The sequence below is a fragment of the Sinocyclocheilus grahami genome, unplaced genomic scaffold (genome assembly GCF_001515645.1).
Source record: "Sinocyclocheilus grahami isolate Dianchi unplaced genomic scaffold, SAMN03320097.WGS_v1.1 scaffold19.1, whole genome shotgun sequence".
Lineage (NCBI taxonomy): Eukaryota > Metazoa > Chordata > Actinopteri > Cypriniformes > Cyprinidae > Sinocyclocheilus > Sinocyclocheilus grahami.
In genome coordinates this window covers 1,860,362-1,885,254 of record NW_015505198.1, presented here as the reverse complement: position 1 = coordinate 1,885,254, position 24,893 = coordinate 1,860,362, and the positions used below count along the sequence as shown (strand labels likewise).

Sequence of the window (24,893 nt, the reverse complement as noted above, 5' to 3'; positions counted from 1 at the left end):
GAGTTTGTCAATTAAACCGTATTTAAAAACAGTTTGGCTACCATTACACAACACTGACATTTATCTATTTAGTGATACATAAAACTCAAAACAGAGAATATTCACTAAAACTCATTTTCTTTGACCAACCACGGTGTTGTATCCATCCGGGAATCCTGTGATGAAATTATGAGCATTGGCTTGTTTGGCAGCAGCCATGACCTCAGCGTCTGTGTCACTGGGCTTTCCAAACCTGATGTTCTCCATCACTGAGGTACCAAACAGAACAGGTTCCTGTAATAATGACAAAACAGAATTATAAGATTGATTATCTATTTCACACACATATAACACAAAGAGAAAGCTGAAATGATAGAGAGAAAAAAATGTACCTGACTAATGAACCCAATGACATGACCTCTTAACCAGGATGGGTCCAGTGTCCTGATGTCCAGCCCGTCCAGCATGACCTCTCCACTGCTGGGGTCATAGAACCGCTCCAATAAGGCAGCCACTGTGGATTTGCCTGAATATAGAGGGAATAGATGGAGGATCTGAATGTTGGAAAAGGGATGGAAGTACTCACACCGCCTACAACGTGACCAAGGCTCGCCCCAATAGGCCTGAATATCGCTACAGCGATCAAAATTACAAAATCGCTCATAACTCTTAAACCGTCAGTCACAGGCTCAAGTGTCTTATGTCGTTGGAATCCTTGGCTCACGCTGGACAAAACACATGCCTCAGATTCGATCGTGAGCCAGGGAAATTTTCAAATTTTTTGAAAAACTTACTTTTTGCGAACTAGTCCTAGGTTTTTTGCCTGATTGGAACCAAACCAGTGCAGAAAGATTCTCTGGAGAGTGATTATCAATAATCATCAAAAAAGTTGAACTTTCGTCTCACCGTCGCAAAGGGGGCGCCAAAACGTTCAAAAGGGGCAGGGCCAATTTTAGTACAATGCCTATAACTCCTGAACGGAATGAGATATCTTTGCCCAACTCAGAACACTTGTGTAAGAGCTCAATCTGAGGTCACAGGGGAAAAAAATCGCAGAGCTTGGCCACTTGGTGGCGCTATAAGAGGGAAAAAAACATAAAAATGGCTATAACTGCGCAACCATTTGTCTTATTAACATGAAAATCGGTGTGCACGGTCTTGGTATAAAGTGCAACAAGTGCCTACAAGGACATTTGCATATCTCAAAAACCATGGCCACCATTGGCCGACGAAATTTGATCGCATCGCATTTTTCAAGGGCGTACATGATTGTACGTCATGCGTTTTTCACACATACGCATGATATTTGTGTCATACGATAGAACTCCTCATTCCGGACAACTTTGCCTCTAGAACCACGGCTGTCAATCAAATTGTTTGATTATTTACTTTTGCGAACTAGTGTCCTAGATTTTTTGCTCAATCTGGAAAAAAACACTGCAGTACAATTCTCAGTACAAGACTCTCTAGGCCAATAATTATCAAAAAATGTTGAAATGTACACTTTGGGAATCTATAACGGGGTCGTTTAGAAAAGGGGTCCAAATTTACCCAAAATCCTATAAAGCAAAAATAAAAACTCAAAACTTCACGAAACTTGCTGAGCACATGCGACAGGTGATTCTAAACAAGCATGCAAAGTTTTAAGGAGAGCAGACCACAGCTGGCGCTATAACAGTCATAAATGTTAAAAAAACATAATATTTCTATGGTAAATTACCTGGATTTGTCAAAAATGCTTTTTTAATCATTGATTTAGGTGGGTACAGCCTTGCTAGATAATATGTAATGTCTTTTTCCTTATATGCTTAAATGCCTTAAGCGCTTGAACCCCAGTAATCGCTGCTTGCAGCTATATTTTTTAGTATTATTATTGATTATTAGTAGCTTTTAATGTAAAAAGCAGATTTTGGTAGTTCAAGTAGATTGGTAAATTAGCATTGTATCACTTAATGAAATACACAGTTATATGTAGTAAATTATTACAACTGTCACTGTCACCGTATTTTGTAAGGACATGCTCTTCAGATACCAACATCTGTCATTTTTTAACAGGATATTTTTAGAGTGTAGCATTCTCAACTATTCCACAGAATTCAGCAGATTTTTCCCTCAACATCAACACAGAAAATGTGGATAAAAGTCTGTCGTCATACTCTAGTTCTCGATCCTCCATGGCAAAAGCTCTCACTGTCCTCGCGTTACCAAGAGCCTCATCGGCCACTCCCGTAGCTTTAGCAACCTAAAAGAGGAAAACAGGGGAGTTAGCATACAAAGAGTAACAAAACCACAACCTCCACGTCTTCTACAGAGTGTTAGAAGTTACCTGTTCCTGTGCTTTCCGTGACAGTTTACCGAGAAAAGAGCCGATGAGAGCACCAGCCCCCACAAGACATGGCAGGACGACCACAGTGAGACCCGTGAGTTTGGGAGAGATGATGTGCAGCGACCCAAAACAGCCCACTGTCTGTGTGGCACTGCGCAAACCCTGTAAAACATAACACATAACCAAATGAATGTGGTACGTCTATACATTCTTACTAGGGGTTTAAACACACTTGCTTTCATCTGAAATATCCTACCTGAGAAATAACCAGCTTGAAGGAAGATTTAAACTCCTGGATGTCTGATGTCAGGCGATTAACCAGCTGCCCGGTCTTGTTTGCATCAAAAAATGCAACATCTTGTCGGTAGCATGACATTTAGACAAGATCGGTAGAAAGATGTCTGTCTTCCAAATGCCCTATGTGTTTTAGCATTTTAAACATCTAAAAAAAACGTACAAACCGAAGCAAAGAGGTGAAGAGAGTTGTCCTCATGTCCGCTGCCACTCTCTCTCCAACTCTAGACAGAAGAATGATGTAGCCACTGGTCAACAGACCCTGAAAGACAAGTAAAGTCAAATATACTACCAAGTAAAAGTTTGGGGTCGTGTTTTAAAATAAGTCTCTTTTGCTCACCGAGGCTGCATTTATTTGATTACAAATAAAACAGTAAAAAAATGAAATATTATTACAATTTAAATGAACTGTTTTCTATTTGAATATATGTTATAATATAATTTATTCCTGTGATGCAAAGCTGAATTTTCAGCATCATTACTCCAGTCTTCAGTGTCACATGATCCTTCAGAAATCATTCTGATATGCTGATTTGCTGCTCAAGAAACATACTATCAATATTAAAGGCAGGCGTACTGCTTTATATTTTTGTGGAAAATCATAAATTTTTTGTGGATTCTTTGATAAACAGAAAGTTGAACAGAAAAGCAATTCTTTGAAACATTGTAAATGTCTGTATTGTCACTTTTGATCAATTTAATGTGTCTTTGTTGAATAATTATATTCGTTTCTTTCCTAAATCTATCATAAATCAAGAGGCAAGTCAAATTTTGCTCACAGAGCTTCAGTGTAAAGTACCTGTAAACCACACAGTCCGAGCAGCTTCATTGCAGGCGCTTTAATGTCTCTCATGTAATGACCTGCTTGTTCTCTCATGTGGCGAGTGACCACATTCACCAGATCCCCCAACATCAGAGGAATCTGAATATTAACGGCTGCTGCTCCAAACGCAAGCTGAAAGAGGAAAACAACAGAGATATCACAGCACAATAAACCAAACTATCGATGATATGGTCAAAAAAACACAATTAACTTAAGCATAAGTGTCAATAGTTTCATTGTTTACTTACGATAATGGCTCCTATAAGAGCAAAAAGTTGGGGCCGAACGAACTCCCACGGGACGGCCAAGCTGAATTCAGGAATCTTCTCTTTTCCCTGAACTTCCAGCGGGACGTTATTGTTCACATCTGCTTCACAGTGAGCTCCAGTACCAAGCAAGCGTGCTGTCACTGTTAAAGCAGCAGGTCCTAATATAAATTTCAGAGTGATGTTTGGTGGTCTGGGCTGCTGTCTGGATGCTAGACGGAGCACTTTCTGAACTTGTCTCCATATGCGAGCAGGAGTGCTGACAGTGATCTGTGTTGATGGGGTTTGTGCACTACTCCATGATACTGTATGCTGGCCACGCCTGAAATACAAGAAATAATGGAAAAGTACAGTGTTGCATGGTACTACTGAATGAAAGGTATGCTAAAGTGTGTTTCTTTTTCACAAGGGTCATAGCATGGCTATTAAGCGATATTTTTCTTTAGTTTAAGCAATGTAAATGTCAAATATCGCCGTTTGCGTGCTTAAATAATCTATTTCTACACCTGCAGTGTCTATTTGATCACATTTACTATCAATTGTGTTTATATACATATGCAAAATGAAATGCAAATAGATATTCTCATGACCTCAGGCAGATGAATATGGAAATGACTACTGTGTAGACAATTAGTTTCAATCTGAAATAATAAACAAAGAGACAAATTGTGTACCTATTGAGGTGGTGGATCATGAAATCTCTTGTTTTTTGGGAGTTCAAAAGTCGATTTGACAGCGGGATCAGTGCCGCGTGTCAATCGACTGCAACGTGTAAAATGAAACATGTTGTTGTAGTGTTTTGAAATGACAGCAGGACGAAGAAAGAAAGATAGTTTATGAAACTAAATCAATTCAAGGATTAACATGTAGGCCGCCATGTTTACGCAATCCCATATGGAGGACGAAACCTGCAAAAATAATAAATAAATAAATACACAAATAAATAAATAAATATGCAAATAAATAAATAAATGTGTGTATAAATACACAAATTCTTGTTTAAATACTTATAGAATGTGACGACAGAAATAGTGATCAAATAGAGTGATCAAAGGAAAATAAATAGGATGAGTTTAGCATTTCCTTAAACATTTTCCATTTGCCCAATTTATTTGCCTACTTTAATCACACGTTTAATTATTTCTATATGTATATAAACAAGAATTTGTGTATTTATACACACATTTATTTATTTATTTGCATATTTATTTATTTATTTGTGTATTTATTTATTTATTGTTTTTGCAGGTTTCGTCCTCCATAATCCCATTCCTCATCACTGTATAAAAACACGTTAGCTTATTTTATTTATTCTCTTTTTTGTATTCACATAAATAATGGAATGTATACGACAATTTGATTTTATGACGATATGTTTTTTTTTATAGAACTGGCTATTGTTTTAATTGAAATTCTTTCTTTTTCTTTTTCTTTTTCTTTTTCTTTTAAATACTCATTCTATATTTTATTGTTGATTATAAATGGTAAGAATGAATAAATAAATAAATGTAATATATTTATATTATTTAATATATTATTAACCGTCCGTTGGTCAAACGTTTACCTATTTTGCAACTCAAATCAACAAGGATCGAAAATAGAGAATGATTTAAAACGTATAACGTTACACTTCTTGGCAAAAAAATATAATTTAATACAACATTTTACACCACATGTCCAGAATAAAAGTCTCCCCGGAAGTGACGCTACCGGAAACCAAAGTGACAACAGGCGATGTTTGTTGTCATATCTGTTTTTGTTGTGAAGAGCAAAGGCGAGGATCATCTTTGCTCGGATGGTGAGACCAATTCAGCGGTTTACGTATTAAAATCCAGTCAATGTTCTTTTAGTATAAATGTTTTCAATAAAGAAATCTCAACTGGACGATAAAAGACGGTAACGTTATAAGCAAATAATGAGCAGTTTTGTCAGCATGAGGTAGATGTGTGATCTGCTAAACTCACTCCCGTTAGCAGACACCGCATAAAAATAATTCAATTTAATGAGAAATTATGTTGTCATTAATAATGGATGCATTTGTACGTTCGTGATCTGTGATAAAAACTTGTGTCAAAAAAATAGAGACAATAACACTCTTGTGAGTACAGTGAACTCGGCCAGTTTGTGGACAGTGGATGACATCTGTCACATCTAATTCTACTATAATGTTATATGTGTTGTTCAGGACCTGTGGTGGACATTATAGAGAGGTAGAATGTAAAACACCATGGCTGGTTTTGAAACGTACCAGGAGTATCAGCGAATAGAAGACTATGAGGAAGACTCCCCTCCAGGAGAGGAAGATTTACTCATCCATGTGCCAGAGGGAAGAGGAGGTCATTATTGTTCACTTTATGACAAACAAAAATCTGTATATCATATTGTTGATCGTTGAACTGAATAACAATGTCTCTGTTTCATTGCAGACCCATGGCATCATATCAAGAACCTCGACAATTTCTTCACAAGAATATCCTTTAAAAATATGAAAACAATATGCTGTATTATTTAATGAATTTCATGGGCTGAATAGGAAAATTCATGCATTTCTTCGCCCCCAAAATCAGCAATAGTTGTAAATGCCTGGAATGGCATCATTTCTCTTTTTCTTGAAGACACACCGTCTCTATTCATCATTAGGCATTGATATTATGTTATGCTCTGGCTGCATTAATGGCTGAACAATGCTGTCCTTCTTTCATTGGAATGCAAGAGTCCTTGACACGCTCACATCTATCATTTCCATCAGAAGAATGGATTCGCCTGTATGGTGTTATCAGAGTTTTTTGAACTTGTGTAAGTCATATTTATTTTTACCTGAAACGTTAATTCTTTGGGGCAGAACTGCATACATACCACTCCAGAACTAATCTCTTTTTGCATTCCCATATTCAGGCAATTCCTGTTTGTAGTCACGTTTACAACTTTCCTCTTCAACTGTGTGGAATATGATGTTCTCTTTGCCAACCGAGTGATCAACCACACGGGTCAGAGTCCACTCGGTCCACTGGACAGGAACAAGGTCACCCTTCCTGATGCGATTTTACCCGGCGAGCAGTGCACTGAGAGGTCAGTGTGTCCGCTTTATACAGGCATATTCCCTTTATATTGTGAATTGAATTCCGCTTTGCTTGTAGTAATTTGTTGGTTACTCTGAATTGGTCAAGGATGTAAGTAGTTGTTTAAATAAAATATAAAATTCAGTGTTTGTATCTTTAGCTAAAACTATAAAAAAAATTGTTAAGTAAAATAAGTTCAGTAAAATAAGGTTAAGTTGAAGTACTAAAATATGGATACAAATAAAACTGATATATAAAAATACTAATTTCGATTGGTGTAAAAAAATACTAATGTTGCATTGGAAAGTAACTCAAGTAAAATAATGTTAAGTTGCAGAATAAATATTATATATATATATATAATACTCACAAATTAAAATGAAAACTGAAAATATTAATCTGAATAAAAAAAGTATAAACAAATCTCACATGACACATAACGCATAACAAAACTATTTAAAACTATTTATAAAAAGTGAAAACTGAAAATATACAAAGAAAAGTTCATTCAAAGTAGTAATAAATGCTATATTGCTATACAAATAATATTAAAGTAACACTGGACCCATTTCAAATATATTTTATTAATACAGAAAATCCTAGCTTAGAAGTCAACATTTTTATTTTCATTGAAGCAAGCCAAGTTCAGAGTTTAAACCAGGTTTTGGCTCTTGGCGAGGTATATATGCATATATACACACACACATATATATATATATATATATATATATATATATATATATATATATATATGAAGAGTTTATTTGCAAAAACGGATAACTCAGTTTTTTAAATTATTATTATTATTGTCTTATTGTGTTAGTTAGCTGTTTTTTTAAGCTATTTTTTTATCTTAATCAAAATAACCCAACTGCAATTTGATTGAGATTAATTGAAATGCACAATGAAAAAGCATGATTCCTCAGAATTGTTAAAAATGGAGTTATCTGTTTTTGCAAATTAACTCTTCATACATATATATATTTTTTTTTACATTTTTTTTTTTTACATTTTTTTTTTATTAATTAATTTATTTTTAATGCGTTTTAGAAAATAACAAATATACTTTATACAGCCTGCATTTGACAGACAGTTTTCTGATGTTATAAATAAAATATTTTGATATTGCATGTGAACCTTTATTGCAATGCCCCACTCAAGGTTTATATCACTTCAGGTTTGGACTATATCTTAACGCAACACGTTTTGTGCTCAGTTTTCAAGGTTGTTTGTCAAGCTTGATTTCCGTAGTAGCCTGTAAGCAAACGTGCCCGAGAGCATTGGGTGAGAATGCTTTTTTCGTGTAAAGGATATATTGCATCACACTGGTACTCAATTCAATTCATCACACTGTGACTCCTTCGTCTCAGACAGCGGCTCCAAAATAAGCAAGCTGTAAACAAGCACCTGTTGGAACATCAGCAGAGGGATGTTCTGCTCTCTCAGACGCTGCCATTCTATTTCTGTGGCCGTAGATGATCCTCAAACTGTGTATTACGTAGAGCTCATGGGTTTTAAATAGACACTGGGATGTTTTGGTCCGTTTGACATTGAATAGCTGTTTTGCTTGTTTCTCAGGTTCTTACTTGGTTGAAGTTTTCAGAGACAGACAGTCAGAAGAAATATACATCTTTTACAAGTGTGTTGTTGACAGACACAGATATGCGACACAAACATATTAATATCATAGCTGACTCACTTCAATGAGACTCATTTAGGAACATCTCGTGCTGTCATACAGTAATTAAGACTCATTTGGTCTCTCATGTTATTTTCGAAATCTGTTCTCATTATGTTTCGCAACAAACTGCATTTGGAAGAGAGAATAAAGTTATTCAAGCCCAAAATGACGTTAGATCACACTAAATCACATACTGGGTATTACTTATTTAGCATCTGTCTTGGTTAAGTTTGGCTGAGTTATACATGACTTTATTCTTATAATATCATGAATCATGAGCAATCACACAATCACCTGCTGTCAATAGTGATGATGTTTCTCTCCCATTTAGGATTCAAGGAAACAGCTGGATCATCTTCCTCTTGATAATGGCAGCCATTTTCTGGGTCTATCGACTCGTGAAGGTGATCTGCAACGTCCTCCGCTACTGGGAGATCCGACAGTTTTATAAAAAAGCACTGAAAATACAGATGGTAAGAGATGATCGCCAACAAGATTATAGTTTAAAGTGCATATTTAACATGCTGTGTCTGTTTTTTTTTATAGTTCTTAGTCACACTTTTTTCCTTTGGTGTGACAGTTTTAAAAGTACACAATATTTAATGTTGTCTCTCAGTTAATAGTCATAAAATGGCATGTATAATAATCATAAAATGTAAATATCAATTTATATAATTAAAATAATTATATAAAAATATCTCTTTTATGATTATTATATATTCATTTTTAAATAAATAAATAAGTACAATTTTGTATCATGTTTAAATTTATTTTTTATTTTCATCATTTATTTATTTTTTAAATAATTATAATAGGCATATATAATAATCATAAAATGTAGTCTCATCTGAAACAGCTCTTTTAAGAATACTGAAGTTTAACCAGTTAGATTGTGAAGTTTAACCTTTTGCAGTCCTGAGGTTATTGAAAATGTATTTTCTATCAGGTGTCATTATTTTAATGAATAATTAATCACATTCATTTGTCACGCCTAAATATAAATATTAAATATTTATTATTTCATAAGTAAATAAATCCAAGTATATAAATTAATTAACCAACTATTATAAATATATATTTATTTATTAAATTATACAAATATTATATATAAAAATATCTCAATCATATTTTTAATACGTAAATTAAATATATGCATTAAAATGTAATTATAAATGAAATGTTGTTTATTTAAAACATTCTGTGTGTGTGTGTTTTTTTTATATGACTTTTAGGATGAGCTGTGCAACTTCACCTGGCAAGAAGTTCAAGGCCGTTTGATTCACCTGCAGCGTGAGCAGCCCATGTGCGTCCAGAAGCGTGAACTTTCTGAACTAGACATCTACCACCGCATCCTGCGCTTTAAAAACTACACAGTGGCCATGATCAACAAGTCCCTGCTGCCCGTCAGACTGCGTGTGCCCTTCTTCAGTGACATGATCTTCCTCACGCAGGGCCTAAAATACAATTTTGAGCTCATTCTGTTCTGGGGCCCTCTGTCGCTCTTCCAGAACAAGTGGAGTCTGCATCCCAAATACAAACGGGCGGCAAACCGGCAGGAGCTCGCCAAGCAGCTCAGCCGCATCATCCTGTTGACTGGTCTGGTCAATCTGCTGCTGTGTCCTTTCGTGCTGGTGTGGCAGGTGCTGTACGCATTCTTTAGCTACGCTGAAGTCATCAAGCGCGAGCCGGGAAGTTTGGGGGCCCGGCGCTGGTCTCTGTACGGCCGTCTCTACCTGCGCCATTTTAACGAGCTGGATCACGAGCTGCAAGGCAGGCTGGGTCGTGGGTACAAACCCGCCGCCAAATACATGAATGCTTTTGTTTCTCCTCTGCTGGCGGTGCTGGCCAAAAACGTGGCTTTCTTCTCCGGCTCGGTGCTCGCCGTGCTCATCGCTCTGACGGTGTACGATGAAGACGTGCTGACTGTGCAGCACATCCTGACGGCCATCACCGTACTTGGACTGGTCATCACCATCACCAGGTATGTCTAGGCTTTTACATTCATTCATTACAAGGACAAGGACCATCGCAAGACATTTGCTGTAAGAGCCAACAATACACATAGTACACTACACAGTGCCAAGTTAGTTAGATTAGTAGAAATGCAGAACAGAAGAGTAAGATTACTTTTTAGAGTAGTCAATGTGCTGCTTGTATAGCAGTACAGATTTACTGTCCTTTGAAAATAACTCAACATACAGCCATAATTGTCAAAATAGCTGGCAACAAACATGAGTACACCCTAAGTGATGACAGCTGTATGTCATTTAACCATGCAAAGCCACATGTCCTATTCATCATGTTCATGTTTTTGTTTGCTTGACAGGACCATACAAATTTGTACATACATTAGAGCAGTTAAAATTTGGTGCTTTGAGTACAATTCTCTCATACTGACCACTGGATGTTCAGCATGGCACCTCATGGCAAAGAACTCTTTGAGGATTTGGGAATTAGAATTGTTGCTCTCCACTAAGATGGCCTAGGCTATAATCTGTAACACCTTTAAACTGAGTTGCAGTACAGTGGCCAGGGACATACAGAGGTTTTCTAAGACGAGTTCCACTTGGAACAGAAAAAACAGACGTATGAGTGCTGCCAGCATTGCTTTAGAGGTTGCAGAAGCGGGAGGTCAGCTTGTCAGTGCTCAAACCATACGCCGCACACTGCAACAAGTTGGTTTGCATGGCCGTCGTCCCAGAAGGAAGCCTCTTCTAAAGCTGGCTCACAAGAAAGCCCGCAAACAGTTTGCTGAAGACAACCTTTCCAAGAGCATGAATTAAAAATATATTTAATTCCATTCTTAATTGTTGCTGCCTGTGTGGAGTTCAAATCAGTGACTAATAAGGCTTCATTTTGATAAAGATGCTGCCTATGTAGACGACAAGGCACCTCTCGTTGTATTGGAACAGGGCATAAATGTGACATAAAACATATTGGTCCAACTACGTGAGGTAAACGATAATTACTCTCTACAGCTCTATCCAGCTCTATCCAGCTCTATCCAGCTGGCTTCAGGTCAAAGAATAAGTGCTGTTTCATGTGTTCAGTTGACCTCGTTCCACCCGAACATTATCATTCTGATCTGTACAGTAAACAGCACGCTCTCAGCACCTGTTAGTCTGACCTGGCTTCAGTAATGCCGTCTGACTCTCTTACAGGTCGTTTATTCCAGATGAACATATGGTGTGGTGTCCTGAACAGCTGCTTCAGTGTGTCCTGGCCCACATTCACTACATGCCCGACCACTGGAAGGGCAACGCCAACAAGAGCGAGACCCGTGACGAGATGGCACAGCTTTTCCAGTATAAAGCGGTGAGAACTGCACGACATAGGCAGATTATTATCGTTAGACATTATTTGTTATTTCTTAATTCATTCATTAATATACACTACCATTTAAAGATTTGGGGTCGGTAAAATTATTATTATTATTGTTTTTTTTTTAAAGAATGTAATACTTTAATTTAAGGACACATTAAATTGATGAAAAGTTACAGCAAAGAAATTTATAGTGCTACAAAAAAATTCTGTTTCAAATAAATGCTGTTCACGTTTTCAGCATTGATAATAATAAATGTTTCTTGAGCAGCAAATCAGCATATGTAATGATTTCTGAAGGATCATGTGACACCGAATGATGCTGAAAATTCAGCTTTGATCACAGGAATAAATTACATTTTAAAACATATTCAAATAGAAAACAGTTATTTTAAATTGTAATAATATTTCACAGTATTATACTATTTTTACCATATTTTTTATTAAATAAATACAGCCTTGGTGAGAATTCTTACTTGGTAAAAATGCATATATAGTGTTGAGGAAAAACAATACATTAAAAAAAAAATCTCTCTTTTCTAGCTAAGTGCATATTTTTTCGAGAATAATTTTGATTTGCATTGTTTTCCTTACTGTTGTCATTTTTAGCTTGCTCACTAGTTGTATGGCACTATTTAGTTATTTTTGAATTGTATTTATTATGAAAAGTGCTGTAAAAATACATTTAAATGGAAAATGTTTTTCTTCATATTCTAATAATGGATAGAAAGAGGACAAACCTTTAACCTGATACAAATGTTTTCCATGGGATATTTAAATAATTTATTTAGGCTTTAGTACAATCACTATTATTTCATTTAAAAAAATATATCTTTTTGCATACAGTATGTGGCCATATTAAAAAATTTGAAAACCCCTTGAATTAGTGCATGCTTACAGACAGAAAAAAAAAATTTCACAATTCGAATTCAGATAATAACAAGGTTGCTCAATTTGCATATATAAACTTTTTTTATTTAATGACAGTAGTTCGGATTTGACTTTTTAGTCTTACTGTTATAATACAGAGAGGCACAACACACAAAGTCTGATGACTGAAAATGAGTCAGTCGGTTGTTTACCACAGTGGAGTTTTCTCTGTTATTTGAAGTATGAAATAACACCTTGCCGCTCTGCACCTGTTGTCTAGGAGTTTGTCTGATTTTGCACACCTGCTATGTAGGTTTTAATCTTCACTGCATCTGTTCTCCAGCACTGTTTCACACCTGCTCCGCTGTTTTTATGAGTTCCACTCACTGAGTTTCTCTCATTTTTCTCCACCTGTCCTGCAGGTCTTTATATTGGAGGAGCTTCTGAGTCCCATAATTACTCCCTTCATCCTCATCTTCCCCCTGCGGAGCAAGTCCTTAGAAATCATCGACTTCTTCCGCAACTTTACCGTCGATGTGGCAGGGGTGGGAGACATTTGCTCATTCGCCCAGATGGACATCCGGCACCATGGAAATCCACAGGTATCAAAGAGTACATGCATGCACGTTATTAATGCTTCAGCTCTTCGGGGGGGAAATAAGATCATAAGAGTGTGTGGTTATGTGAGAGCAGCTTCATGGTTTGTGTTTTTCCCTCTTGCTCAGTGGATGTCCGAAGGTCAGACCGAGGCCTCGGTGTACCAACAGGCTGAGAACGGGAAGACGGAGCTGTCTCTGATGCATTTCACCATCAAAAACCCGCGCTGGCAGCCGCCGCGGGAGAGCTCCGTGTTCATCAGCCACCTGAAGGAGAAGGTGCATCAGGACGCTCAGACAGGACCATCTCCTCAACTGCTGCTGTCCGAGGCTCCTCTCTGCACCTCGCTGCTGTCCAACGAGTCTGCCACGGGTGTAAGTCACGCTTTATCATGTGTACCACTGTCTTGACTGTATTAGGATCCTCTATTATCTGTTCCAATCAATGCAATTCACAACACATTTAACTGCTGTAAAGTTACTTACTAAGGTTTTTTTTTTACTTTTTAGGACCATTTTTGCATTGACATTTTTAAAGATAATTAAGATTTTTTCAAATGTAAATCATCATCAAGGTAAAATAAACTAATATCACCCTGATTTATAAATACTTAAGTAATAATTTTTGTCTTCCATTGCAATAATGGATGATGTTTTTTGCTTTAATAGTGATCAACTTTGGTGAGAAAACGGCTTAATTGTAATAAAATTTAAAAAAGCAAAATATCTTGCTGGTTTTAGAATGGTTTTAATTAGTTTTTACATAATTTTTTTTACTCAAATATTTGTAAAAAATATTAAATATGAAAATATTAAACAATCATTTTGTAAATGTGCAGTGATTAATCATGTGAGATCATATCAAGCACACTAAAATATTTATAAATAATATAAATATTGATATACACTACCATTCAGACTTTTTAAAGGAATTTTTTGATTAATAGAAATTTCAAAAGAACAGCATTTGGAACAGAAATCTTTTATAACATTATCACTATCAATATCTTTTAGAGGTAAATAAAATAAAGTATTCATTTCTTTCTGAATGAAAGAAATAAAATGAGTAATTCCTTAAAATCTTACTGACCCCAAACTTATAAACAGTAGTGTAAGTATATAATAATTATAATTATCGTAATAATTATTACGATTGTTTTAATTATGATTATTATTAATATATAATATTATTTTCTTATGTTGTTGTTATAATATACTTCTAATACATCTAATTTTGTCCGATAGTCCTAAAGCCTTTCAAACTTCATCTGAATCTTTTTTTCCTAAAAAAATCAAGTAAAAAGTTGAATTCAAAATAATGATTTTCAGTTTCTCTTAACTCTTAGGATCTGTATTATCTTTTAGTAAGATTAAGACCATTGTACCACTTGCCCTGAAACTATTCAAATGAAACCAAACATGACTGTAAATCTTATTTGCATTCATATAGAACATTATATTCTTGACCATTTTGAGTGAATCCAGTGGAGGGAGGAGATGAGGCACCGATGCATATGTGAGAGAGGCGTTTCCTGCACCACCCCTCTGTGGGGTGTCTTGAAGATGCCAGTGTATTGTTTGTTTCTCAGGAGATCAAAGTATTTTTGTTTCTTTTATCCTTACAAAGTTGATGGATGCGGTAGTTCAGTGGTTAACTCTACAGAGTAGAGCTTTTGTTTATTGAGTGGGACACACTTAGAAGCACTCCACTGCGAAGGCAAAATGAAAGAAAAAAAAACATTTCCTGTGGCATTCAGGATATTAAAAAGCCTGCCAGAAGACAAGAAATATTGACATTTCATTTTATGCCTCTGCATTGTTTCAGCGCTTGCTGCCAGATTGGTTATTTCACAGATCATAATCCTGAGCGCAGAGACTGTAGCCATCTGCCTCAGCACGATGCCAGCTCATTTTTCACTTCTCTTAATGAGATGCATATGTTTGTGCATTATTCAGCCTGATAACCTGTTAGCCAGTGTGTTGGCTCACCCCGTACTGACCGCCTCCGGACTGCCTGGGAGGAACCGCCGCTTCGTCCCGCCGAGCAGCACAGCTTCAGCTGCCGCTAGTGTCCTGGCGTCCCTTTCGTCGTCTCAGCAGCCTCACGCCGGCCGGTCTCGCTCACACACTCTCCTGCCATCCCGACAGAGCCATGACAGCACCATGTACTGCAGCGACCACACTGTGGGCGACAGGTAACACTTGAGGAAACTAATAATGACAAGTGGCAGAGCCATTTCTCTTTAAACCGCCCACACGGTTCAATTCAGATTCTGAAGTAATCGATGTTACCTTTTCATTAGCATGTCTGCAAGTGACTCCAGGCTGCTCAGCCAGTCTTATTCGGCTCTGGCGTCAGAGTTTGCATCGGCCGAGATGAGCCTGCACGCTATATACATGCATGAGGTGAGTGGTCCCAACATACTCAAACAGCTTTATAATCCAGTATAGTTTCCCAATACTTTTTGGCCTTTCCCTCAGGTGCATCAGCAAAAGACCCAGCATGCATCTGGACCGTTTCAGGCCTCTGTGCCAATGAGGGAGTTGAGCACCAACAGTGGTGAGTCTTTCGAATCGTCACATGCGTGAGATGCACATAAAACGGCTTTCAAAATGCATCAGATTGCTATGGCCATTTGATGAGTACTCTAAGGCTGAAAGCACACAGCATCATCTCCCACATTCCACATAGTCACAGTGGCGCCCAGTGCATTTCTTAATGAGACTGATATGAAAATATTTCATCTGTATGTACAGGAGGTCAAATCATGATAAAAGTTTGCAATTTTTCTATGGAAATTTCATTTAAAATATTCTAACATTTTACAATAGTTACATTTGTCAGCATTAGTTAATGCATTAGGTATCAAACTAACAATGAACATTTTTTTAACAGCATTAATCAATTTTCATTCAATTTTCAAGTTTAAAAAAAAATAAATGTGCTATATATACATATATAGTATATGATTTATTAATATATAAATGTAATATTGTTAATTTATAAATATACTATTTTTCATTGTTAATTCATGTTAAATATTTATATTATGTTTGTGTGTGTGTGTGTGTGTATATATATATATATATATAAGTGCTGTCAAATGATTAATTGCATCCAAAATAAGTTTTTGTTTACATAATATGTGTGTGTACTGTGTATATTTATTATGTATATATAAATTCATACACATGCATGTATATATTTAAGAAAAATATGTTATGTTTATATAATAAATATAATTATATATAATATAAATTATGTAAATATAAATATATACATGTAAATATTTTCTAAATATATACTGTGTGTATGTGTATTTATATATACATAATAAATATACACCGTACACACACATTATGTAAACAAAAACTTTTATTTTGGATGCAATTAATAATTTGACAGCACTAATATATATATATATATATATTAGTATTTATTAATGTATAAAGTATTAATTTAGCGATACATTTTTTTTATCGCTAAATCATGATAAATTTTAATATCATAGATTTTTCATTTATACCGCTTGACATGTTAGCATATGTAAAAATTACCATTAATATTTTGGAATGAATACATGTAAAAGTATTTTTTGTTATTGGTAGTTCATGATACAGAAAGCATTAACAAATACCGACAAATTCAACCTTATTATAAAGTGCTGCTGTTTTACTAGGGATGTTACTCGACTAATCAGTTACTTTTCAGATTGTGGTTGGTTGCTTTAAAAGCTATTCAGTTGGCCTTTTGCATGAGCAAGTATTTCTGAAACAAAATCAGCTGCAGACAGACCCATCAGAAGTTGAATCTTTGGATTAATAACTCATTTTGCATACCTGATCATGGTATAATTGTATAAAAGGATCTGAAGCCACTTCTTTCTTTCAGCTCAAGGTCCTCAGATACAGTCCGCACAGACAGTCACAGACAGTCACCGCTTGGGCGGCTGGGCTGAAGAGGAGGAAGAGGAGGAGCAGGCGGACGAGGAAGAGATAAATACCAGCCCTGTGCCGGATCAGACCAGCAGAGGGAGCAGCTGAAGTGCCTTCAACCTGTACAGTGCGTTCCACAGGATTCAATTTGGACTCAGACTAGTTAATATCACTACATATGAAGATCTAATTAGTGTTTCAATGCAAAATGATTTCATATTGCTTTTTTACCATCATCTTTCTTTCTGGTTTGCAGTTTTTGTTCATTTCTAGGAGTTGTGGCCTTCCTTTGGTTTGACACCCTTTGATCAAGCATGTTGGGACGCCACACCGAGCATGTCGCTCAAGGAGCTCGTCGGAGCCGTTCGGTTCTCTGGACGCAGAGGAACTGTGACGTAACGGGCTGCCACTTCCCCTCCCTCGTCACGTCAGTTACATTTACATTTCAGACTGCTGTGTGTTTGTTTTGTTTATGACACAACAGGGTGACACTTGTTTTACAGTATTTATTTCCATTTTATTTTCTTTCATGCAACGTTTCTTTTATTTGGGTTCGAGCAAGTTAAGTTTTCCGCATCTCTGATTCGAAGGCGAGTCGGGGCAGTATTTACTTTTGAAGCACTGCCTCGGTTTGCAGGATGAAAACATCCTTTTATCGTAGTATTGCTAGTTTCATTTTTGCATTACAGCATCGGCGGACAGAAAATATCACTGAATGTAAAATCATACCAGTTGCCTCGTGAAAAAAAAAAAATGGTCTCAAAGTTATTTTTTTTTTCTTAAAGTAAATATAATATAGACTTGGGGATAATTTTCGCCTAAAGAACATTTTTATTTAAATTAAAAGTAATTCGCATTTGCAGACGTTTTGACAAATCTTAACAATAACCTCTTAGCCTGAGATTATAAAAAGGTTAAATTTAAACGAGAAAAAAGATTTTAGCAATAAAACTCATCACGCTTTACCAAAAAGCATTTGATGTAGAAGCAAACGCACAAAATAAATAAAATTTGTCATGTCTGTCATGAGCATTTCATCTACAGCAACAAATATATTAAAACATCTTAGACGACCATATGACTGTATTAAAGGATTTTTGTTATTTAAATTATTCTAAAGCTATAAGAAGGATTAACTACTAAACTTAAGAGTTAATGTGGAAAACCCGATAAACTTATTCAAATGAAAGCATTTTTTTTTAAAAAGCCAGACATTAATCCCAGTTCACATACATTGAAATATTATTTCTAGACTACTTGTTCAGCTCGTAAACAGCAGATTAGCACATTATTTAACCACTTAAGAAGTTCAAATGAAACACTTTAAGGTTAAAGTCAGTTTGAAGGTGTTAGTGTTGTGTTTTTGAGCTCGGTTTAGGATTTGTGCTCTGTACCCAACCGATAACAGTCTCTTCCAGCGTGTTGAATTAAATATTACACATCTGACAGATGATCTTTCAAGCCGAATCCCAGAATTCATCAGTTTAAGCAGTTAATGTCGTGTGTCCGAGTCCGTGTCAACCCAAATCTGAAGGGTATGAGTTTGTGTTGCCTGCGTTAAGAGTTCAGTCAGGTTTCAAACTAGAATCTCCCGTTATCCAGAACAAAATAGTTGTAACTAATGTGCTTTCTCAAAGTGCAGGAACGTTCGTCTCTGTAATATATCACTACCACGAGAGCCTAAGGGCTTTTGACAGTTTACACATGGTATATGACACTCTGGTCAGCGATATAGCCACAATTCATGTGAAACACTGAACTTCCTGTGCATCTACTTGAAATACTGCAGTTAGAGAGTAGCTTCAAGCGTAGTTCATAAAGATAACGGCATCCATATCACACCCACTGAAATACCTCCGGATGTACCTTAAGACCGTGTATGTACAGTATTTATTTGTGTGGGATGTTATTGAACGAACGGCATCAGGATGTAGTTGCAGACGTGCTGTTTGCGGTGTTAAAGGATTGGAGGGTTTTTCCACACAAGACTGAACTGCGTAAGTGAAACACATTGTTTTACAGCTCTGTTATCTTAATGTTCCGTTTAAACAGTCTGGGGTCGGACTGTGCCAGGTGCTATAAATATATATATATATATATATTTAAGTTGTTTCAATATTTATCGCTTTTTGTTGGATTTTGACTTTTTTGTCTGATCAAAATAACACTATCAAAAAAATAAACCATAGCAAAACCGGGATTTGCTGTCTTGGTCTATCTTTGCAAGCACTAGTGCTATTCCAGTATTACTTGTAAACAATTGTAGTATTTATTCATGTTTTGAATTATTCTTTACTGCTATATTTTTAATAATAGCACTGTCATAAACAAAAACATAAACGGACAAAAGCAGCACTGGATCACATACAGAATCAACAGACAGACAACATGTTAAGAGATGGTTAAATATATTATGTTTATTATACTGGTTCATTTACATGTCACAACTCTCTGTTTTAAAATTGTGATACCTGTACTAGAAATCCCATTGTAGTTTATATAAAACAATACAATAATACATTGTAGCTGAAGTGCAGGAAACATGATGGAAGATGATATTTGCCTTTTACCATATTGCAATGTACTGTAGTGAAGCTGAAGCACCCCAAAATGTACTTGGACACTCAAAAATGTTACTGCATTAGAACTAAATTTTTTCCAAGCCATTTTTCAACCAACAGACCCCAAGGTGGTTTTTTAGTTCATCACGTTAAGATATGAAACCCCTTTTGTCTTCATTTTGCACGGTGTATCTATTGGGTTACCATTTAACACCTAACAACTTCATTTTGTGACTGTTTCGCTTTGAAAGTGTGCTTGTGCTATGTTTCTTTAAAATAAATGACACTTGGTTTGATCATTTTTATCTAATGCGATGACATTCAGACATTTTTATAGGAATAGTTCTACCAAAAATGAAAATTTGCCATCCAAGATGTAGATGAGTTTGTTTCATTGGAACAGATTTGGAGAAATGTAGCATTATATCACTTGCTCAGCAATGGATACTCTGCGGTGAATGGGTGCCGTCAGAATGAGTTCAAACAGCTGATTTATAAACATCACAATAATCCACAAGTAATCAAAAAAAATGTTTTCCAGCTAAAATACCAGTCCATAATCCATAATGCAGGAAGAGTTATTATGGACAAGTATTTTAGCCTGAAGCAACAGTATGAAGTTATAAACCGTTTTAATGATGAATTGGTTTCTTGCAAACACACAGCAGCTTTTCGCTTCTCAAGATGTTAATTGATGGACTGGAGTGGTTTATCAGCTGTTTGGACTCTCATTCTGACGGCACCCATTCACTGCAGAGGATCCATTGGTGAGCAAGTGATGGAATGCTACATTTCTCCAAATCTGTTCCACTGAAGAAACAAACTCATCTATATCTTGGATGGCCTGAGGGTGAGGAAATCCTCAGCAAATTTTCATTTTGGGTGAGCTATTGCTTCCTAGTGTCCAGATACTTTTTGGGCTATATTTGAACATGAGCAGTTCATGCAAGAAAAGGAAGACACCTGTAACTTCTAGGTTGACCCCCAAAACATGAAAGAATAAAATCGAAGCATTTGAGTAATATGTCAAGTTTTGAAACTGTATCATCTAAAATAATTTAATATTTTCTAGTGAATGTGGAACTGGGATCTATTTTTAATGCTCATTATATTTAATATGAGCATGTAACTCGTCAAGAGCTTTTCAGCGACTGATGATTTGATTTTCACATCAACACATCGCATACAGTCTTTGCCACTTAAGGTAATGAATTAGCTCCTGGAGGAAACAATCTGATGAATGGATTCACATGTGGGATTGGATAAGTGAAGCTTTACACATGAAATGTGTCATTCATAAATCTAAATAGTACTCAATAACATCCCATCTCATCGCTGCCTACACTCTGAAAAATGCTGAGTTAAATACAACCCAGCAATTGAGTTGTTTTGACCCAGCGGTTGGGTTAAATGTTTAACCCAAATTTCTGGGTAGTAACCCAACCGCTGGGCCAAAACAACCCCATTGCTGGGTTTGTCCCTATTTAACCCAGCATTTTTTAGAGTGTAGTGGATGGAAGTCAAAATAAATAGAGTAACATCAGCATGTCGAAATAAAACGGCATGATTGCTGGTAACTCAGGTTGTACTGAAAGCATCTGGTTCCTTCTGTTTACCTGACAGCTAATAATTAAGACTTGAAGGTAATATACGGTATTCATTAACATATTATTGCACTTATATACACAAAATATGAACAGAGACAAACATTCGGAATGATTACATATTTTCGAGTACTATCGCAGGGCTGAATTCAGTCAAACCGCGGTTAAAGCTCACACGATTATTGTACAAAAAAAAGTGCCAAAATAGAGTTAAACCTTGGCCAAACCGACTGTTTCTATAACAATTTTTGTGCAATATTAAAATGCTTTATTTTTCAGATTCGTTTAAGGCGGCTTGATCAAATTAGGCCCACAGTGTTCGTACAGGATTCAGAAAAGCACAGAGGAAAAAATACTCTCTCGGGTGAAATACCGTCACAGTATTTGTACGTTTGAAATCGTCCGAAAAGAAATGGCATGAAATCTACCAGGATTTTCCACAAAGTCAAACAAAGAGCGGCTGTGATGTTAATAAAACCTGAGTTTTGTTTTGGAAGTGTTGCCTATTTGTACTTGATGATCTATGATATATATCGATTCTATTCAGGTGTTTTTTTTTTTACTATTTAACATGTACATTTTCGTGGACTTACACTTCTTTCGGAGTCTGTCCGATATATATTTCACAGTTTTCCGTCGTATCCTAAACCGTCCCGTCGCCTGCGTCATCAACAAGCGAATTCCTCGAAGTTGCCTATAGCCGGGTGACTAGGTAGCACGTTCGGCGCGAATCCGAGACTGTCCGAGTGACTCCGGAGTGTGTCGCATGTGCTCTGAAAGAGAGGAAACGGGAGATTTGGAGGGGTGGGAGGGATACGAGGAAATCAGATGAGGGTTGAGATGAATTCATGTCAGTGACACCCATTAATAACAACGGAAGTAAGAATGGGAGTGAAATAAACAAGGGGATGTGAATAAAACAGAACATCAATAATGAAGAATGCAAGTTGGATAAAAAGAAGGAAAAAATCATGGGTATGGATGGAGGGGAGTGGGGAAAGAAGACGTTTTCTTAGTTTTGTTTCTGTAGCTCTGGAAATCTACCAGCGAACTTTGCAATCACAACTCAGTAGGATGCATAGAAATAATTCAGCGTCAATTCAGTGTACTCAATGCATGTAGACCTGTGATGACACCACAAAGAGATGCATCTAGTGATGTTATTGAACACAGGTCTCATCACAATAAAACAATGGAAGCCATTTAGCCTTTCAGGCTCAAATTTGGATCAAACTGCATAAAACTACAGATTTACCTTCCCCCTTGAATTTATAGTAAAGTCACTATTAAATTTAATACATTCATATATAAGCTAAGTTTGTAATTCATTTTTATAATACATTTTGTTATATTGTACATAAGTTCCTAATTTCTGTATTTTAAGGTATGAATTTATATATTTAGGTGCCGTGCTGTTCATTGGCACATTTTAATTTTTTACTAGTTCTTCACTTTGTAAAAGCAAGAAAAAGTAAATTCAAGAAAATAATGCAGCTTGTATATCTGTATATGTAAAAAAATGAAAGAAAAAAATAAATGCAGCTTGTATATTTGTACACTCTATATACATAAAATTAAATAAAAATGAAATGCAGCTTGTATATTTGTTCAAATACTTCTATTAATTATAATATGTATAAAAATGTGATTTATATGAGTTGTAAATTTGAGCATTAGTGAGCGATTTTACATACTAGGTCTTCAGATTAAAAAAAAATTATATTAAAACAAAATAAAACAGTTTGTATTTTTTGGATAAGTAAAATGCAGTTTGTATATAAATAAATAAAACGATGTGTGTAATTGTAATGTTTATATGCAGGTGCAATGTCTTGCTTAGACTTTGCATCATTGTGCACGTAATTTGTGCTTGTTTTCATGAACCAAAGGATGAACTGAAATCATTTGTGGTAATTAACAGCGCATCACATATGCTAAAAACTGAGTTTCATCTGTATTGAGACTGCAAATGTTTTAAAAAGCCCCCGTATTTCGACTGCTAAAAATAATATGATAAAAAAGATAAAAACAGCAGTTTCACACAGAAACACAGCAGCAGTAATTCCTCTGGCAAGTAGGCTTATTTTTCAAATTTCATAAGCTGAAGCTTGTAGACAGACTTATGAAAGGTGTCGTTGGGTGAAAATAATTGCTCTGTCTGAAATAAACCAATAAAGCTGCAGCTCTGGGACGCTCGGCTCCTCTTCGTTTAGCATTTCCTATATCATCCTATAACACTGCGTTGTTTATCACTAAAATATTCAAATGAGTTCTTGGATCACAGTCTGATACATAGTGACTAGACACAAATGTATTTCATGTGGGTATGTTAAATATTCATGCAATGAGCCATATTCACAGCAAGAGCCATATCAATGGGAACTTTCTCGTAAAAGACGTCCTTTTCCATCACATTTCCACATTCATCTGTCTATCATAAATCATCAAATTCTTCCAAATAGCACAACAATAGCTTCAACCAAATATATGTTATCTAAATCTTGGCCTTTCACTTAGACAAACCTTTCCCCTATGACATACAGTAAAGCAAGTTGCTCATATAATAATGATGTCCTGGTGTCTGCACTATATAATGCATAAAACAGAAGCAGAAGTCTTTGTCTTTGTCAGCGGGAATCATTTCATCATCTACCAGTAGGGTGCCGTTCATACGGGACACGTCCTGGCCAGGATTGTTATATTGCCTAAAACGTTCAAAGTAGTTTGACCAATAACATGCAGCTATTGTATATAATCGACCAATCGTGGCGCGTGAGATCAACAGAGAACGTGTTCGCTGCGCACCTATAATTGAATGACACCAAAGTACCGCGAGAGTGATTGGAATGCATAAGGTGCCGTGTGCTCTGCTCTCTGTAGCTCTCGTGAATGCCATACAACCATTGATCTGCACAGTGCAAACAGCCAAAACCTGGATATTTTAAGCAATATAGAAATCCTGGCAAGGACGCGTCCCGTAAAAATGGCCCGTATGGTCCCCCTATGACTACCAGGCAAAAACTTACAAACACTCCCTGTCTCCAGACCATATCTTTACGCGTTTACAGTTGTTAATAACATAAGCCTGTGAATTCAGTAAATTCAGTAACACGAAAATATTTCCACTAAGTAATCTTAACTTAAAAACTTACTGTCACTTCTTTTTTTCTTTCTTTAAGGTTGAGATGAGGTTTGCTAATCGTTGTTGCAGACCATATATACACTATTGTTCAAAAGTTTTGGAGTTCGTAGGATTTGTATGTTTTTAAAAGATGTCTCATGCTCACCAAGGATGCATTTATTTGATCAAAAATACAGTAAAAACAGTAATATTATTAAGATTTAAAATAACTGTTTTCTATTTGAATATATTGTAAAATGTAATTTATTTCTGTAATGAAAAGCTGAATTTTCTACAGTCTTCAGTGTTCCTTCAGAAATCATTCTAATATGCTGATTTGCCGCTCAAGAAACACTTAGTATTATTATTATTATTATTATTAATGTTGAAAACAGTTGTGCTGCTTCACATTTTTTTTGTGAGAGGATTTTGAGCTCAGAATTGTTTTTTTTTTAA

The 24,893-nt window shown here is 35.9% G+C and overlaps 2 protein-coding genes and 1 pseudogene across 5 annotated transcripts in view; 1 reads left to right on the top strand and 2 right to left on the bottom strand.

Moving 5' to 3' along the window:
* Positions 1 to 41: 41 nt before the first annotated feature.
* On the bottom strand, positions 42 to 4,571 carry LOC107555314 (ATP-binding cassette sub-family B member 8, mitochondrial-like; annotated as a pseudogene).
* An 838-nt stretch (positions 4,572 to 5,409) lies between these two features.
* Positions 5,410 to 18,346, top strand: LOC107554763 (autophagy-related protein 9A-like). 3 transcript variants are annotated; one of them, XR_001605092.1, is made up of 15 exons: positions 5,410 to 5,486; positions 5,874 to 6,024; positions 6,115 to 6,158; positions 6,420 to 6,484; positions 6,584 to 6,757; positions 8,760 to 8,901; positions 9,661 to 10,409; positions 11,590 to 11,743; positions 13,042 to 13,221; positions 13,345 to 13,590; positions 15,172 to 15,410; positions 15,519 to 15,621; positions 15,697 to 15,775; positions 17,108 to 17,313; positions 17,408 to 18,346. XR_001605092.1 is itself a non-coding variant. In XM_016237373.1 (15 exons), the coding sequence occupies exons 2-14, from the start codon at positions 5,916 to 5,918 to the stop codon at positions 17,257 to 17,259; spliced, it is 2,436 nt and encodes an 811-aa protein (XP_016092859.1). In that variant the 5' UTR covers positions 5,410 to 5,486; positions 5,874 to 5,915; the 3' UTR covers positions 17,260 to 17,278; positions 17,408 to 18,346. The 3 variants fall into 3 exon arrangements, 2 of the variants coding, with proteins under 2 accessions (XP_016092859.1, XP_016092867.1); XM_016237373.1 differs by having other exon boundaries at positions 17,108 to 17,278; XM_016237381.1 differs by lacking the exon at positions 5,410 to 5,486 and adding an exon at positions 5,507 to 5,584 and having other exon boundaries at positions 17,108 to 17,278.
* Positions 18,347 to 21,194: 2,848 nt separating this feature from the next.
* Positions 21,195 to 24,893, bottom strand: part of asic1c (acid-sensing (proton-gated) ion channel 1c) — a 97,947-nt gene continuing 94,248 nt past the window's right edge. For both annotated transcript variants that reach the window (XM_016237352.1, XM_016237360.1), the window contains one exon: positions 21,195 to 22,089. In XM_016237352.1, the coding sequence (XP_016092838.1) occupies positions 22,011 to 22,089 (79 nt within the window). In that variant the 3' untranslated portion in view covers positions 21,195 to 22,010. The remainder of the gene's footprint in view (positions 22,090 to 24,893) is intronic.

Bases quoted from the DNA above. Each gene is read 5' to 3' on its own strand.
- LOC107554763 (XM_016237373.1), top strand. From the start codon at position 5,916: ATGGCTGGTTTTGAAACGTACCAGGAGTATCAGCGAATAGAAGACTAT. The intron at 15,411-15,518 runs GTAACACTTGAG...CCTTTTCATTAG, and splicing joins GACCACACTGTGGGCGACAG to CATGTCTGCAAGTGACTCCA. The intron at 15,622-15,696 runs GTGAGTGGTCCC...CCTTTCCCTCAG, and splicing joins ACGCTATATACATGCATGAG to GTGCATCAGCAAAAGACCCA.